The sequence below is a fragment of the Austrofundulus limnaeus genome, unplaced genomic scaffold, assembly GCF_001266775.1.
Source record: "Austrofundulus limnaeus strain Quisiro unplaced genomic scaffold, Austrofundulus_limnaeus-1.0 Scaffold96, whole genome shotgun sequence".
NCBI classification, from domain to species: Eukaryota; Metazoa; Chordata; class Actinopteri; order Cyprinodontiformes; family Rivulidae; genus Austrofundulus; species Austrofundulus limnaeus.
This window is the reverse complement of record NW_013952498.1, coordinates 1621223-1636882: the sequence shown is the minus strand read 5'-3', so window position 1 is coordinate 1636882 and position 15660 is coordinate 1621223. Positions and strand designations below refer to the sequence as shown.

The window sequence follows — 15660 nt, the reverse complement described above, 5'->3', positions numbered from 1 at the left end:
GTGGACTTGCACTTTTTCTATGACTGAGATTTATTCGCATGAAACTGCAAATCAAAACAGCAAATAAATGTGGGGGGGAGGGTCATAAGAAAAAGAAAGAGTTGAAGCAAGTTTAGGTGTATTCATAATTCATATACATATWGACAGGTTTCTAATACAGCATGGTTTTGATAGAGTAACCGTCATCTTTCAGCTTGACGTTTTTTCAGTTTTTTTTACAAGAATAACGATAAAAAATGACAAAGACGACACCATGTATGACTCACTTTAAAATTTGATGGCAACAGTTTTTGCATCTTTCCGAGTCTTTTGCCGCCACGTGGCCCACTTTCCAATGTACTTGGTTCGGCTCGCTCCACATTAACCTGGGATGCATTTTTCGTAAGACAGTGTTCCAAAGTTCAGCTCCATCACTGTCTGACAAAGTCCCACGGGGTTTTCAAACGTAACTGTTCGTGCAGATCGTAGTTTCAGCTCCTCGGAGTCCTGCGTGGTTGAAACTGTTCTCTTACACATTAGTCTGTAGTGTTCTCTCCGTCTTTGAACCTTATGAACATTTTGCACTTGAAAAATAAAACCGTCCATCTGTTTTTTTTTCATGATTATTATCTGTACCGTAAAAACTCCAAGTGATGAAAAATAAGAACACTTTTCAAAAAGGACCAAAATGGAACCAAAGACCCAGATATTTCCTCTCTCACTCTCTCTCTCTCTCACACACACACACACACTCATTTTGCACTCATACACAAGTTTTTCTTCTTTTTTTTTTGTGGTTTTTGTTTTCTTTTGTTGTGATTTTTTTAAAAGGCAACAGATGTCCATTCTCCAAGGCAATAATGTCTTTGTGGCAAACTGGACCCTGACATTCCAAACATCATCTCTCCGGCTCTTCTCTCACCAGGAATTAAAAAAATWAAATAAAATTTGGAAAAAAAAAATCCAACTCATGCATTGACTTAATAAAAAGCGAAATACATCGTTTCATTCTCATGAGTAAATACTGATGCGGATACAGTAATAATAATAATAATAATAATAATAATAATAATAATAATGAGGACTAAAATGATAACTGGTCTTCCTAACACCACAAAAGATAAAATACTCCTCGTCTTTTCATTTCTGGGTTTGACACTGAATTTGCTCCCAATAAATCTTAAAGCAAACAAACAAACAAAAAACAAAAAAACAAAATGATGAGTTGAACACTTTAACCCTAGAGAGGAAGTTTGTTTCTTTTTGTTCTTTTCAGCAAAGTTGCTTTAATTCCTCCTCGTCTCATTTCATCCCATTTTGATCGTTGCAGTGTTTTTTCCTTGCAGCTACGTTCCTCTGCGTCATTTGTCCATGTTGTTTTTTTTTTCACTTTTAAGTAAAGAGAACCAGTTCTCAATTTTTTTTAACAAAAAAAGTTTTTTCTACGTCGTCTTAAACGTAAATAATGCTGATTCCATTTGATAAATTGTACATTCCCTTAAATTGTTCTCCGTGACAAAACGCCAGTCCAGTCCATTTTTTTCCCCACATTTCCCTCTCATCTTCAGAAGTCCAAGTTAACCTGAGAGACAAAAAACAAATGTTAGGAGTTTTTCAAAACAAGGCCTTTATCATTTTTTGGTATCAAATTCTAAAGGAAATAAAACAACCAGCCACGTTTTTTAAAATCTAAATTGATAGTTGAAAGAAGGAATGATACACAGTTTCAATCTGAGGTTTCTTCACTAAAAATGTTTATATAGAAGACTTGTTATACATTATGAATGTTAGTGGTCAATGATGCAATCACAGGCTGAGAAAAATGTTGAATTTTAGATTGCACCCTTCACAGGGTAAGTCAGATTTAAGCCATTCTAAACTGAAAATAATCTGATTACAGCTGAYTGGTTATATTCCAGAATGTTTTGTTAAAACACAAAACATGTTTTGCCATTATAAAACCTAAGCACTCCATTAAGTCTTTTATTTGCGTGCTCCATCAGAACTGCCAAAATCGTCTCTCACTGACGGAGCTGAGTGATGAAAATTATGTCATTTTGTTCATAGAAGCTTTGCCCGTTCTTCATGACACAAAGCTCAGTCTGAACTCTTTCTCAGTTTTCTTGGATGTATTTGTTTAAGTGGAAAAGCCATCAGACAACAATGGCGGCATTTCCTTTTAAGCCGGACGTTCTGCTTCCACACAACCTGGACAGTTTTGAGGAGCAGTAAGAAGTCAGAAAGTACGTGCATCTGTATGAATCTTATAAAATGTCAAACAGTCAAAAGCTCCTGGATGGAGAGAGCACACACACATTGTACACAGAGGAGTCCATCTGCTGTCTGTGTGGCGCTCTCTGTGTCAGATTTGTGGCCAAACAGTGGATATCGTAATACAGGCCTCTGAAAGCAGTTTATTTAGCAAAAAGATTAAATAAAATAATATGTAAATAAAACACTGCACCGATTTAATGTTCATTTAAGTTTAAAAAAMAACAACAGATGAGCTTTAACTTACAGCTCCCAGACTCTGGTGTCTCCTCTTCCTCACCGTTTCTCTCAGCCTCTCTCTGACTGCTCCACAGACACTGGCTGGGCTGGCTGGATGCCTTGGCTAAACTACACGTGGAGGAAAAAGGAAAAGACAAAAGAGAAGAGGTTCAGGCAGGAAATTAGTGGTAAAATATTTCAGGAGAAAAGTCATTTTTGGTAAACTAAGCAAAGCAAAACGAACCTTTCCTTCTTTACCTTGTGCTTCGGACACCTCAGTGAGAAATTATCTTCATTCAGAGAACAATCTGGCAAAGGACAGCAATAATTAATAAAAAAAATAAACACATTACTTAGCAAGAAAACAGGTGTTTTTCCACACCTTCCTCCCCTTCTCACCTGCTTCTATAGCACATAGGTAGTGGTAACGAAGTGTGCAGCCTTTACTGTAGCAGCCCAGGGTTGAACCAATCATCTCACAGTATGAGCAGCTCTGATAAGAAAAGAAAATGCGTTAAATCAAGAGATGCGCTTAACGGGATCTCAAATCTGAAACCAAAACAAGTTCATTAAACGCAGCGGACACTCACTGTTTCTCTGGCACCATCTAGTGCCTCCTGTAAACCGTACAGTCTCCCATTGACGAGGTAAACACCACTGGTCCACACTATACATCCTTCATGCACCCACAGCTCTTCTGGGTCCATGGGCATCTGAGGCAGCTGTGCGAGTTGTGCCAAGGGTCCCAGGGAATCCAAGGCAGGAGGAGGGGGCTGGAAMGGCAGGGATGCTTTACTGTTGGATGGCACCATTCGGGGGGATTCCTCGCTGGACTTGTGCCTCCGTTTAAAGCGGGGATGTGAAGTCAGCTTTCTGTGCTGAGGCCGCTGCTGAGTGTCATCCGTCGGCTGTTTGGGCGCCTGCGCTTGGTCGCTTTGGAGGTCCGTCTCCCGTTTAAGCTCAGGGATAGGTCGAAGGGAATGATCTCCATCCCAGCTCAGAGGGGTTTTAATGGTGGTGGAGGAGAAAGGTGACGAGGTGCTGCTGCTGCAGCTGCTGACTGTCTCTTTTCCAGCTGAGAAGGCAGATCTGATTGTAGGGGGGAGAGGTGCTGGGTTTGAACTGATGTCAGTGGCACAGTCACTTTCTGCTGAGGCCTTGGAGAACTGTTGAGCTTGTGTGTCTTGGATAACACTCGTAGCATTTGAGCTTGTGTCTGAGTTTGGTCCAGTTTTGTTTGTGCCGGTGGTGGCCTGACACTGTCTGATCTGAGGCTGGTTCTTGGGGAGCTTTGCAGCATATTCAGCTGGATAGAAAGGCCCGTAGAGATCTCCGAGGTGTTTGTAGTTCGCCCACTTCTGACACAGGCAGCAGAGCAGGCGGCCAGAGTGATTGGTTTCTGTAATCACAGGGCCTGAAACAACATAACCAGATGAAGGAAGCGCCTTTCCTGACTGAAGTGTAGTTTCCACTTCATCTGCCTCCCATTTTTCTGCTTCTTTGTCTCTCCTCGATAACTGGGAGGAAACAGCCGAGGAGAGGAGAGATTCCGTTCCACCGGTTTTCCCTCCGACTGCACCACGGTCCCCTTTTGTCTTGTCCTCCTCGGCGTTCACAATAGAACACACCGCTCCAATCTCTGGAATTTTTTTCTCCACATGTATGTGAGGGATAAATATGCCTTTTCTGTTAGGATCCACGAAAACTCTGTTTGTTGTCAAGGCCGCTCCAGCCTCTGGGGGTGTATCTGGGTCACCTTTGGTCATCAGCGGCGGTGCTGTAGTCACTGCTCCTCTCCTCCTCCTTCTCTGGCGCCCCCTCGTTCCTAGTGGCATATCTCCATCTTTTGCTCCTCGACGTCGGCGTCGAGCCGGCTTCACCTCAATCTCTGGCTGCGTGTCCTCACTCTCAACATCTACCTTCACCACCTGGGTTAAAATGGGCGGGGCTAGCGAAGGACTGTTTGTACTTTCAGCTGGAGTAGGCTCTGTTGTTGAGGGTAACGTGCTGCTGTTAGTCTCCACTATCGGTGGGGTCAAAGCAGCTGCCGGAGTTGGAGTGGGCGGGGCTGGGGGATCACTTAGAGGCGTGCTTGGAGTCTGGACTTGTGCCTGGGCCTGTGGTTGGCCTTGGTTCTGAGCTCGCTTTTGCTTATTCACACTCCCCACGGGTCTGCCCTTTTTCTTGCCAGATGGGAAATAACCCTTGGGCACAACACTTTCTAATGGCTTTGAATCTTGGGGAGACAGACTGGACCTTCCAGAGGACATCTGATGCTGCCTGCTCAGCATGTGTCCTTGATGAGGCGGGGTGGTTCCGTAGTAGTCACTGCTGGGGTAGTCATCAAATCCCATGCCGGTTTCTTGAAGTTTTTGCCGGAGAAGGTTGGCAGCAGACTGTTCTCCCTTACGAGTCTCGAGCTGCTGGTACGTGTTGGTGAAATGCTGAATGTCCGACAGGGCAGATGAAGAAGGAGGCGGGGAAGCTTGGACGGGGCGGGGAAGAGGTGGAGGAGGAGGTAAAGGTCCGAGCAGAGCAAAGTCCTCCTTATCACCAGATGCTGATGTCACACCAGCCCCTAATCCGAAGTCAAAATCTTGTTGTTTGAGGATTTGAGATGATTGATTGGAATCACAAGGATAAACAGGTGGAGGTAAAGGTCCAGTTTCATCAACTCCTCTGAAGGGAATCAGGTCGTTTAATGAATGACTGTCATCCATGTAACTCTCTTCTCCTGCTGTAACTCTGGGGAAATGCGCCAAGTCTTGGTCWTGTGAATCATTGAATCTTGGGATTTCTGAGTGTGAGAAGGCCGAGAAATGATTTGACTCATCATCAGTGTAGCCTGTCGGTTTTTTAATATTGGGGGTGATTTTTTGCACTATCGCCTCTAGCTTCAAACCTCGTCCTTTTCTGGCAGAAAGAACCTTTGCGTTGCCGCTGGGTGGAGACAGGGGTTGTAGGAAGGTGTTCTCCCCTGGCAGAGGGGATGAAAGTCGGGGACACGGCACATCCGAGCTGGATGAGTCATCTTCATTGTGATGATGGCCAGACTCCGACAGAGCCCCGGGGGAGTGATGAGAATTTGTGGCAGCTCTCTGCTGGGGTGAATCTTGGTGTAGTCTTTTGGCAGGAATGGGAGAAATAAATGAGCGAACCTTCCTTCTTAACATCAGAGGATTCGTGTCTCCTGATCCACAAGATTTTGCTGGACGCTGTGGCTGAGTGGAGTTTATGTCAGCAGGGGGTTTTGCGGAGCTGGAGGCAGGAGGTGGACAGGGATGTTTGGCCCCTTCTGTAGCACCTCTAGAGACTTCCAGTTCGTTTTGACCATGAGCTGCATGCAAAGGAGCTTGTGGACCTACAGGAGCTGGAGCAGGAACGGGGGAGGGGGGAGGAGCTTGTGTTCTATAGTAAGTGTCGCCTTCAATCATTCGAGCCCCCTCTCTTCCTTGGTGTGTTGAGTCCCACATCTTCATATCGTAGTAAGCACTTTGATGATGAAGTGAATGAGGTTTGCTTTCACTTGGTACATCAGTTTGGGAGACACCTCTGGGTTTCTGCTCCAACTGACTGCCTTTATGTCTTCCAGGAGAAGAGCTGAGCTGCATCATCATCTCCTTCGAAGGCCTGCTCATTGCTTTCACCCAGTCACTCATGTCGTGGGGAGCATGAGGGGGGCCGCGAGGATACATCTGAAGCTTATTTGTGCTTTGAGCCTGAGGGGGTAAATGGTGGTACGGGTGAGGAGAGGGAAAACTGCGAGACATGCTTCCCTCTCTCGTTTCCCCATATCGATATCCAGGAAATGAACTGCCACTTCCAGCTGATAGATCGACACCGTGAAGATATGAATGATGCCGTGGTGGTGAAGATAAAGCATTTGTGCTCAATGAATGAGAGGGCATGGGGATAATATCGACGCCGCCTCTCCTGTAGGGGTCAGCGCTAATTCCACTTGACGAATGGGACGGCTTGGAAAAAAACTCAATGTCTGCTTCATTTACCCCTCCACCGCCGTGATTACGCTCAATTTGTAGATTTACAGGTCCTGCTCCGATGTCTTTTGAAGTCATTTCCATTTTCACAACATGTTTTTCTCCTTTATCTCTTTTGCTAAGATCACTGGGCGCAGCTGGAGAGGAAAACGACTGCTGAATCACAGAGGTGCTGCTTTGACTTTTCTCCTGTTCGGTCCCCCTGCCTCCCTCCCTGTCCCGCTCCGGTGTGCTGCTTCGGTTTGGCGACACGTCACAGATTACAGAGCGCCTCTCTGATGTGGCCAACCCAGAAATGGATGACTTCAGAGGCTTACTCTGACCAGCGGCGTTCGTTAGTGGCTCCGGCTCTTGCAGGAGGAGCTCCTGCACGGCAGAGGAAGCAGTAGTCACATGAGGTGTTTTTCTGTGTGTCAGGGAGTAATCAGACAGGTTGATATGCTTTGCAGGAGGTTGCTGAGACTCTGCAGCTTGTAGTAAATGACTCTGGGATACAACCACATCAGGTTTGTCAGTATTTTGAGGAATTTTAGCACTGGACATTTCTGACTTCACTAAAGAATCTGCAGAAAAATCAGGCACATGTCTGTGTTTCTGCTTTCCAGAGCGACTCATTTGAGCAGAATAAGCAGAACTCTCTCCGTGCATCCTTGTACTCTCAGCCATGTCGAAAGCGTTTCTGGTTGAAAACTGCTGCTGAACTTGATGATGTGCAGAAAACGCCTGCTCTGGTCTCACATAGCGTCTGTCTAAATTGTAACCTTGAAGAACTTCTTGCAAAAGGCTGGGGAACTGCTGCATCTGTGAGGTCTCCTCCTGAGATTTAGCTCCCAGCTGACCTTTCTTTGCCAAAGCCTCGAGCCCAGAACCTGCATCTTTTGGGTGTGCGGGGCCGTAGCCAGTTTGTGAGTGCTGGTACGATAAATATCTGGGATTTGTTTCCATTACGCCCACCGAGCCAGCCCTCACTCTGTTCTTCATGGACAAATCTGAGCCACATGTTGATTCCGGATAGCTGTATTTATGTGATCCAGACAGTGGGGGATTCTGCGACCTTCCAGAGTTTGATTTCTGATGGTGGGAGGAGTTCAGACTCAAATCGACACCTTCCTCCCCGTTATGACTGCTCGACTCTTTTAAATAAATACTTAGCCGTTTCTCTTCTACACAATTATCTTGGGAATGTCTATTTCTTTCAGTGTAACTGTCCTCAGTACGAGCTGAAACAATCACACCAACACTACCAGTATTCTGCTGCTCCTCTAACCCATCTTTTTCCTCCCTCTTTTTATTGTGCGATTTACATTCAGAGTGTAACATGTTTTCCTTGTCCTGGCCATTTTTTGTTCGCTTGTCTCCATCTTGCTGTGTTTGCTTGCTGAGACTCTGGGTTTTCTCAGCTGCAGCATCACTTTCAGTCTTGATTGCTCTGCCTCTGTGGCCACCATGTGTCAGACCAGATTCTGGGACACAATTCTGCGCCGTGGCAGGAGGAATACTAGAGGAGGTGGACGACGGGGAGGAGGAAACAGGAGGTGTTGATGGAGATGACGATGATGAAGGAATGTGAGTTTCTTTTGTTTTTGTTTCCGTGACAACTGCTTCCGCTGACTGTGAGTTGGAGGGGACAGTTTTTGAGGCGTGTCCTGTCTGTGTTTGATTATAGCCTGTTGCTTCTGACCCACTGCTTGCACCACTCATCTGCCTCACTCGAATATGTTCTGCCTCAAAAAACTGCTCCTCTCGTTCTTCTTTGGTCCCTAATGAGCCTCCAACAGGAATCACAGAGGAGTCTTCATCAGGACCAGCATCTGAGCTCCCACCCTCACCAGCTCCACCTCCATCTTTAGCACTCGACGCTGAGCTTGCGTTCTGACTCTTTGGTTGTGACTGGGGCATGCTGTGCACTGCCTGTTGCCCGCCATCTTTTTTCYTGTGTGAGAACACGGTATCAGTGATGAGCATGTGCTGAATTGTGTTTGGTAAATTGGCTACTTGTGAGCTCAAGGCATTAAGACTATTCAGGCCAGCATCTTGCGTCTTGTCAAATGAAGAAAGCGAGTAAACAGAGGGGCCTTCGTCTCGAGATTTTACTCCAGTGGCTCCCGTTTTGTTTCGGCCAATCGGAAGAAGGCCGGACCCTCCAACTGCGGTCAGGCTGTGAGCTTTATGACTGCCACTGCTACCACAACTACTGATGCTGCTGTTGGAGTTGGGGGTCGGACTTAACTGAGGCGCGGTCTGCAGTAACCGAGTGTGGCTGTGGCTGCTACGGGCATTTGATGATGGGTGTGAAGGACCGTGACCTGCGGGGTTTCCATGTGCCTCTGAAGCACCCATCAAAGGGGAGGGAGAGGAGCTGCATGTTGGGGAATGCACTGCAGAAGCAACTGGAGAAGGATTGGATATGGGGCTAAAGTTTTGATTCATCTGCTGTGCGTTAGGATGCATCGGGGATTTCGATACTTCTTGAGATGCTGCTTGGGCTATGCTAGGATTGGGGGCTGGATGATGTTTAGCATAAACGGAACCAGGGGATGGACCCTGATGGGACATCTTAAGGGAACCGTCGTAACCTACTACTAAGCTGTGCTGTGAGTTGCGGTGCTGTAGTGTGGCTTGCTTCTGAAGTGAATGAGCCTGTGGGGGATATCCAGGATAATTTGAAGCATGGTAACTCTGCTGAACATTTTCCACTGACCCCATGTTGTTAGCAGCAACTGAAGTAGAGACTGAATTTGAACTGGCGTTGACACTAGGAGAGCTGTTGACTTTGGGATCGAACCCTGTGTTTGMAGCTCCATCAAGATATCTTTGTAGTGGGGGGCTGTACATTCCCGATGACCCCGTGGATGGCCCTCCCGGTGGGGAGTAATGCGGGTACTGTGGAGTCATCCTGTGCCCAGAGTGTGAGTAGCTCCTATGCTGCTGTCCAGGGTGGACAGCTGGAAAGGTCTGCCCATGTTGGCGCTGTTGCATCTGAGAAGCTGGCACTGACTGCATTGCAGCGTTCTGATTGATATTGTACTGATGAGAAGGAGAGAATGCTCCGGCACCTCCACCTGAACCAGCACCAGGGCCATAGTCCACTGGGTATGGAGATATCAGACCAGATGACGAGGCAGCGCTAGACCCGGTGTGCCGGTACTGGTGAGGTATATGTCCATCAATATTAGGGTATCCAAACCCTCCCCCAAAACTCATAGCCCCCCTTCTGTGTCTGTCCTTTCCACCCATAGAAAGATAATATTCCATAGCCTCCTTCCTGTAGGGGTTGTTGTTGTTGCCGCTGTGAATGCTACCCTGTGCTGGCGGCTCCAAAACGCCTCGGTTTCTTGAACCGTATGCGAGCATGTGGCTGGCTTGACTCGGGTGGTGAAGGCCTCTGTGCAGGCTCTGCTGCTGCATGCTGACGTAATCATCCGTCATCCTGGGAGAGATCTGAGGCTCTGCTGGCTGAGGGGTATATGGAGGTCCGCCCACACTCCTCCCGCTAAAGCCAGGGGGGATGGGGGGTGGAGCTGGACTGTTAGAGAAATTCTGCATTATTCCCCGCCCCCTTTCAGATTTGGATTATAACAATTAAAAAAAAAGTTAAAAGGATAAAAATATATAGCTGTCAGAGTTTATATCAGGGAATGATGTTGATGGAAAACTGGAAGGCTAATGGCAGTATCTATGAAGAGAGTCCACAGCCTGGCAGTAAAACAAGGGCGAGCTGCAGCAAGATAAAAATATATATAACAGATGTTTAAAACACTTTTTCTTAATAATGGAAAAGGCCCTTTTTTAAAATTACATTTTTTGTTGTGATCGCAAGCTTCTTCTTGCTTTTAGTAAACAAAAGATATGTAAAGTCAAATTTCTACTTTAAAAAAATGTTAGAATAAAAATGAGCGGTCATTTCCACAAAGATAAAACAATTTGGCACTGAGAAGGCAATGATTTCATGAGCCTCATCACCAGGAGAAATCTTCAACTTTAAATGACTTCAAGTGGATACACTCAGTATATGACAACCGCTCAAGCGGGCTGAGCTGTTTCAGGAATAAAATAAGGTGTGATCCAATTTTAGAAAACTGCTAAACTCCCCAAAAATATATCAAAAACACCATTAACACCGATCTGTGTTACAGGCATCCTTCAGTTTTTCAAGTTGTGCAGGTTTCTCTGGATCTGACTCACACCTGCATGAGACAAAACCTCCAGTAACAGAATCAAACACTTTGAATGTAGATCCTCACTTATCAGTCCAGGAGGCAAACACTTCATGGATATTCCCATCAGCTCTAGGGCGCGAAGGCAAACACAATGCGTGAATGATTTTTGCTCTGAAGAAGGATTTGGTCCCCACTTGAGTAACGTTTTTGTTTCGACGTGGTCCAAGTTCCTCCTGCTTCTTCAGCATTTAGTTGCTTTTTAGCCTTTGTTCTTGTCAGTCAACCACCATTTAATTGCAAATGGCTCCATGGCAAAAATAAAACAATATCCCACCAAAAAAGGATAATCCATTTATTCCATTTCAGGTTCCATCAACTCCAGCTTCACTCTTCAGTTCTTCTCGAGTAATTCCACGTCTATAAAGTCCATTATTCCTGGAGCTGCAGGCCAACCATTTCCTCTGGAAGAAAAGAAAGACAAATTAAAAGTATTAGTAAGAGTTTGTTGCAGTTGTGGCCTATAAATAATAAGAAAACCAGTTTTATCACAAGATAACCATGAGTTGCAATTCAGTGACTATATTTACCAATAAACACTACAGTTTCAGTAGACATTCACAGCACTTTCTGTACTTAAGCCTAATTAGTCAAGATTATATAATAATGAATTTACCTGCAACTACTTCCAAATAACATAACACATGTACAGCTGCATAATGAATTAAGACACTTTGGCGATTCTTGAAGTGATGTTCTGATAATAGTACCTTTTCAGCCAAGACATAAGTCACAGAACAGAGTATGGAGGAAGAGGCAGCATTCTTCCTCTAGGCAATGACAATAGATAACCACACGAGGAGGCACTTTTCTATCATTTTTCATATTTATTAAACAACTCTCAAAAATGTCATACAGTGTGAAATAACGCTACATTCAACTTAAAACACTTTTTCATAAAGTTGTTTCACTTGTTGCYGTTTTCTCAACCAAACACCGCCTGTGTTACAACGCAACTGCCAATCTTCTGAGGCTGCTTAGTGAATCAGTCTGCTGAGAGTTGAGGAAACTTTTGGACCGACCAGATGCACTAATCAGTCAGACAAATACATTCAACAGCCTCAGGAGATTGACATTCTTGTAGTAACGCTATGTTGTTTGCTTGCGAACGCAGCAACAAACTACACAGTCATGCAAAAGTGCAAAGGTTTAACATTAGCTAATGTAGTGCTTTCTTACACCCATAAGTCCAATCTTTTAAAGAGTTGTTTTAAAGCTTAAAAATGATTTTAAAAATGGGCTAATGCAAAGCCTGAATGATGACTTTTGCCATTTTCTCCATATTGTTCTGTGACAAATGTCATTCTTATAAGATATMACCAGACTCCCTTTTTCACTGATGTTCAGTATTTAGTTGGGATTTATTTAACTTCACACAACTCCTTTATTACAGAAAAATTGGGCTCCTGGTCAATTAGTACTTTTCCTCCTTCAGGTCATCAGGACTCCTCGTACCCACACTGGCAGCAGACCCAAGTGTACAATTTAGGAAAATCTGATCTGCTGTGGCAACCTCTAAAAGGGAGCAGCTAAATGAAAAGGTTTTTCATGTTGTGTTTGACTCCAATAAAATCTGTGTAGTAACTGTACGGTAATTACATGTGTGCAAAATAGTAAACACACAAGTACAAAATACCACACGCTGAGTACAAAAAAAGCAACTGCTAAGTACACGGTGAGGGCATAAAGTATCAACACTCAAAAATAGTGGCATGCAATCAAAAATTTGACAACTGTTCTATTTTTRTACATGTTTACATATAATTTAGTGATTAAGTGCAATATAACAACATATCCACAAAAAGCTGTAAAAATATTTATCAAAACAACGATGTAAGCATTATTTTATGTGCCTTATTTCATCCATTCAACTCTGATGTGTTTTAAAAGCTGTTTTCAGTATTTGTTTATGAGGGCTACCTCCTGTTGTTGCTCACGTATTTACGATATACACTCAGGCTTATAAAAACAACATTGTTAAAGTAAAAAGAGAAACACTTCCTCAGATGTCAACAAACAACTCTGTAGAGTATAGACAAAAGAAACGAAGAAACTTAATATGTTATTTTTCATGTGTCAAACTTATTTAGAATTGATTTTAAGCAGCAGGAGAGAAAGCTACAGGGATCGGATCAACTTTATGGGCTCTGTATTGGTAATTGGCATTTGCAGCACAAGCCACTATTATCTGTTTCAATTAGATTGTAAACTGGTTAATAGCCCTGAAACAACTGTGGGTGGCTTCTCTGGCGAAGGCCACATAATAACAAGTAATCACACAGTGAAAGTGCTGAAGCAAAGGCAAAACATGGAGACTAAAAAACAAACCAAAATAATCAATCAGACTCTCACACACGTTGCAACATCAAGCTGTTCTGGATAATGACGTTTATGTTAAATTTTAGGCTTAAACAAATGCACACTGAACAGTTTAATCAGTCTGCCCGTTTCCAGATTACTAATTAATCACTGCATCTCACTCTGCACAAGCAGGCAGGAACATTTATTACCCACAAACCGTTGTGCAATTATTTATAAAAGTGCATTGGTCAGTGTGGTCTGTCAGCAGGTCTTATCAACTGCAGAGCTGCCTAATTGTTTTAAATATACGCGGTGTTATTGCAAACAATGAGCCTGTTTTGTTTGTGGGCTCTGTCATATTGCCATCAATACAACATTGGGGTTTTTTTGTACCGCAGTTCTAGCTGCTCCAATTATGAAACGGCAAAGGTATACGCATTACAATTAGCTTGTAGCCATGTAGTGTTAGCTTAGACAAAAATACCTCATTAAATACGAGAGCTGGCCCCACTGCACAAGCTAAGCTAAAACCAGTCGTTAGCATCTTTCCGAGCCTGGTCGTTCTTGTTTATTWCATCCCTACAAGCTAGGACGTCGTTAGCTAAAAGCAGGCTAAATGACCGAGCAAAGCAGCGTTTAGCTTTTTGAAGAAAGAGGTGATTAGGTGCAGATGTTCTCCTCTCTGAAAGCGACTACGTGCTAGCATGAATAMCGTTTTGTGTATGGAGAACCTGGCGTGAGTCCTGCGTTACAAAAGCACCGTCACACACGCTGACATTTCTCTTAATAAACGCAGCAAAGCAGTCTGCTGGCAGAGAGAAGGAGCGAGAAGTCAGCCACAGACGAGCTAGCTAAAAGCATACCTGAAAACGTAGCAACGCAACAAGGCCCCACGAAGAGAGGGAAAGGCTGTTTTCTTTTCTCTCTCTSTGGCAGGAAACCCCAGCCTAGAGTCGGCCGCTCCGCCGCGTTTCCYCTCAGCCTCTCCGGTCCAGACAGCCCCGGCCAGCGGCGGCGAAGTCCGGGGGCCCCGTCACGACACTCTCTGATCCAGGGGCCTTTCTTGCCAATTCCCCCTCCCCTCAACCTCTCTCTCTCTCTCGCTATCTCTTCCCCCCTTTTGTCCTCACCTCCAGGAAAGGGGTTAAAAAAAAAGGATGAGAGCAGAGCACAATCGGGGTGCCTGCCTGTGTGGGTCCCAGCGAGGCCCCCCTCCTGTCTCTGTCTCTTTCACACACCGCTGAGGTGATTATCGTAAACTAAAATTAAACCTTTTCTCCCAAGCCTCCTTAACGCGCGAGGACTTCAGACGTGGCTTTTCTTTTTCGTCTTCTTCTCATTATACCGCATTTCTATCCCTCCATCTGCAGCTTTTTCCTCCACTGTTTTATTTTTTTTTTATTTGAAACAGAAAGACCGCCTTGAAAATRCACTCATATGCCTTCACCCCGTCCTCCCCCCTCCCTCATCTCTCTCCATCACACCCATTCCCTCTCTCATTCTGTCTTTGTTTATTTATTTTGCCTTTTACAGGGATTTTAGCGGATTTCTGCCATAAAAATCCATGACTGCACTGATGTGGCCAATGGGTGTTTTAGCATGTTCATGCTCCTTCTGCTTCTTTGTTTCTTGTCTCATTTCACTGATTTTGATGATGATGATGATGATGATGATGATGAAGGCAGCAGGGTAGCTACAAAGGCAGTATGGAGAGGAAGGAGGAAGGTCTGTAATGAACAGCAGACCTCAACAAAATTAAAGGTCTAACAGTCCTTGAAGGAATGCATATCGCCCGCCGCCCTTCATGCTAGAGTTTTAGATGGAGATCATCTTATGTTGAGAAATTAAATAGYCATCAAACCTTATATCTAATTCACAATCTTATCAAATGTCAGATTTCACTCTCAGTTACTACCACATAAAATTCCAGCTGAATATCTGTAAAAATGATTTAGTTATAACTGTTTTTGTTTTGGTTAAGATCACCTAACTGTGGCGGCCATCTTGAATTGGATTTACTCCAAATGGTAATCGATTGTTGAGGTGCATTCAAAGATTATTTTTCTAAAAACTGGTCAAGCGGTTTGCTTGATATTTCGCTCACAGACACACAATGTTGACTTCAAATTGTTAATGGCACAATTTTAGGCACAGATCTTACACAATCTGTTAGTGCAGAGTACGTGTTGGGCTCAGCCTCYATCACACCGAACCTTAGGTCAGTATCTGCAAAACTTACTGATTTATTACAATTTTTACGTTACCCTAACCGTCTTTAATCTAACTGACTCCAAAAGTTCATTAGTTGTAGATATGCATCTCGTGGTTACTTTCTGAAAGTGTTGTTAACATGTGTCCAATGGTTCATGAGGTATTTTAATAACAGACATAGGTTCTCACACACTCAAGCAAAAACATTATTGTCCACCTTCACCTTTTGATAATAAGAGATACCGACCGGCAGGCGATAAAGACAATCCATGCCTGCATTAGAGGATTATTCAAATAAATAAATGAAGGGACTTGATTTGCAGACCTCCTGCGCTAAATAATTTTTTTGTATTTATTCCTTAAAATCAAGATGTTTATTAGAGCAAAAATGAAGATGCAACAAACAGAATCCCTCCTTTTTTGTATGCATGCATGTATGTACTGTATTTATCTATGTATATGTT

At 44.1% G+C, this 15660-nt stretch overlaps 1 protein-coding gene across 1 annotated transcript; it reads right to left on the bottom strand.

Annotated features, from left to right (window-relative positions):
• Positions 1 to 12: 12 nt before the first annotated feature.
• tcf20 (transcription factor 20) lies at positions 13 to 13908 on the bottom strand (the record flags this gene model as incomplete). The annotated part of the gene is given in 6 exon segments (XM_014012944.1): positions 13 to 1561; positions 2498 to 2598; positions 2714 to 2777; positions 2869 to 2962; positions 3060 to 11088; positions 13849 to 13908. Coding segments are annotated over 5 exon segments (7218 nt in total). The 3' UTR covers positions 13 to 1556.
• Between the last annotated feature and the right edge of the window lie 1752 nt (positions 13909 to 15660).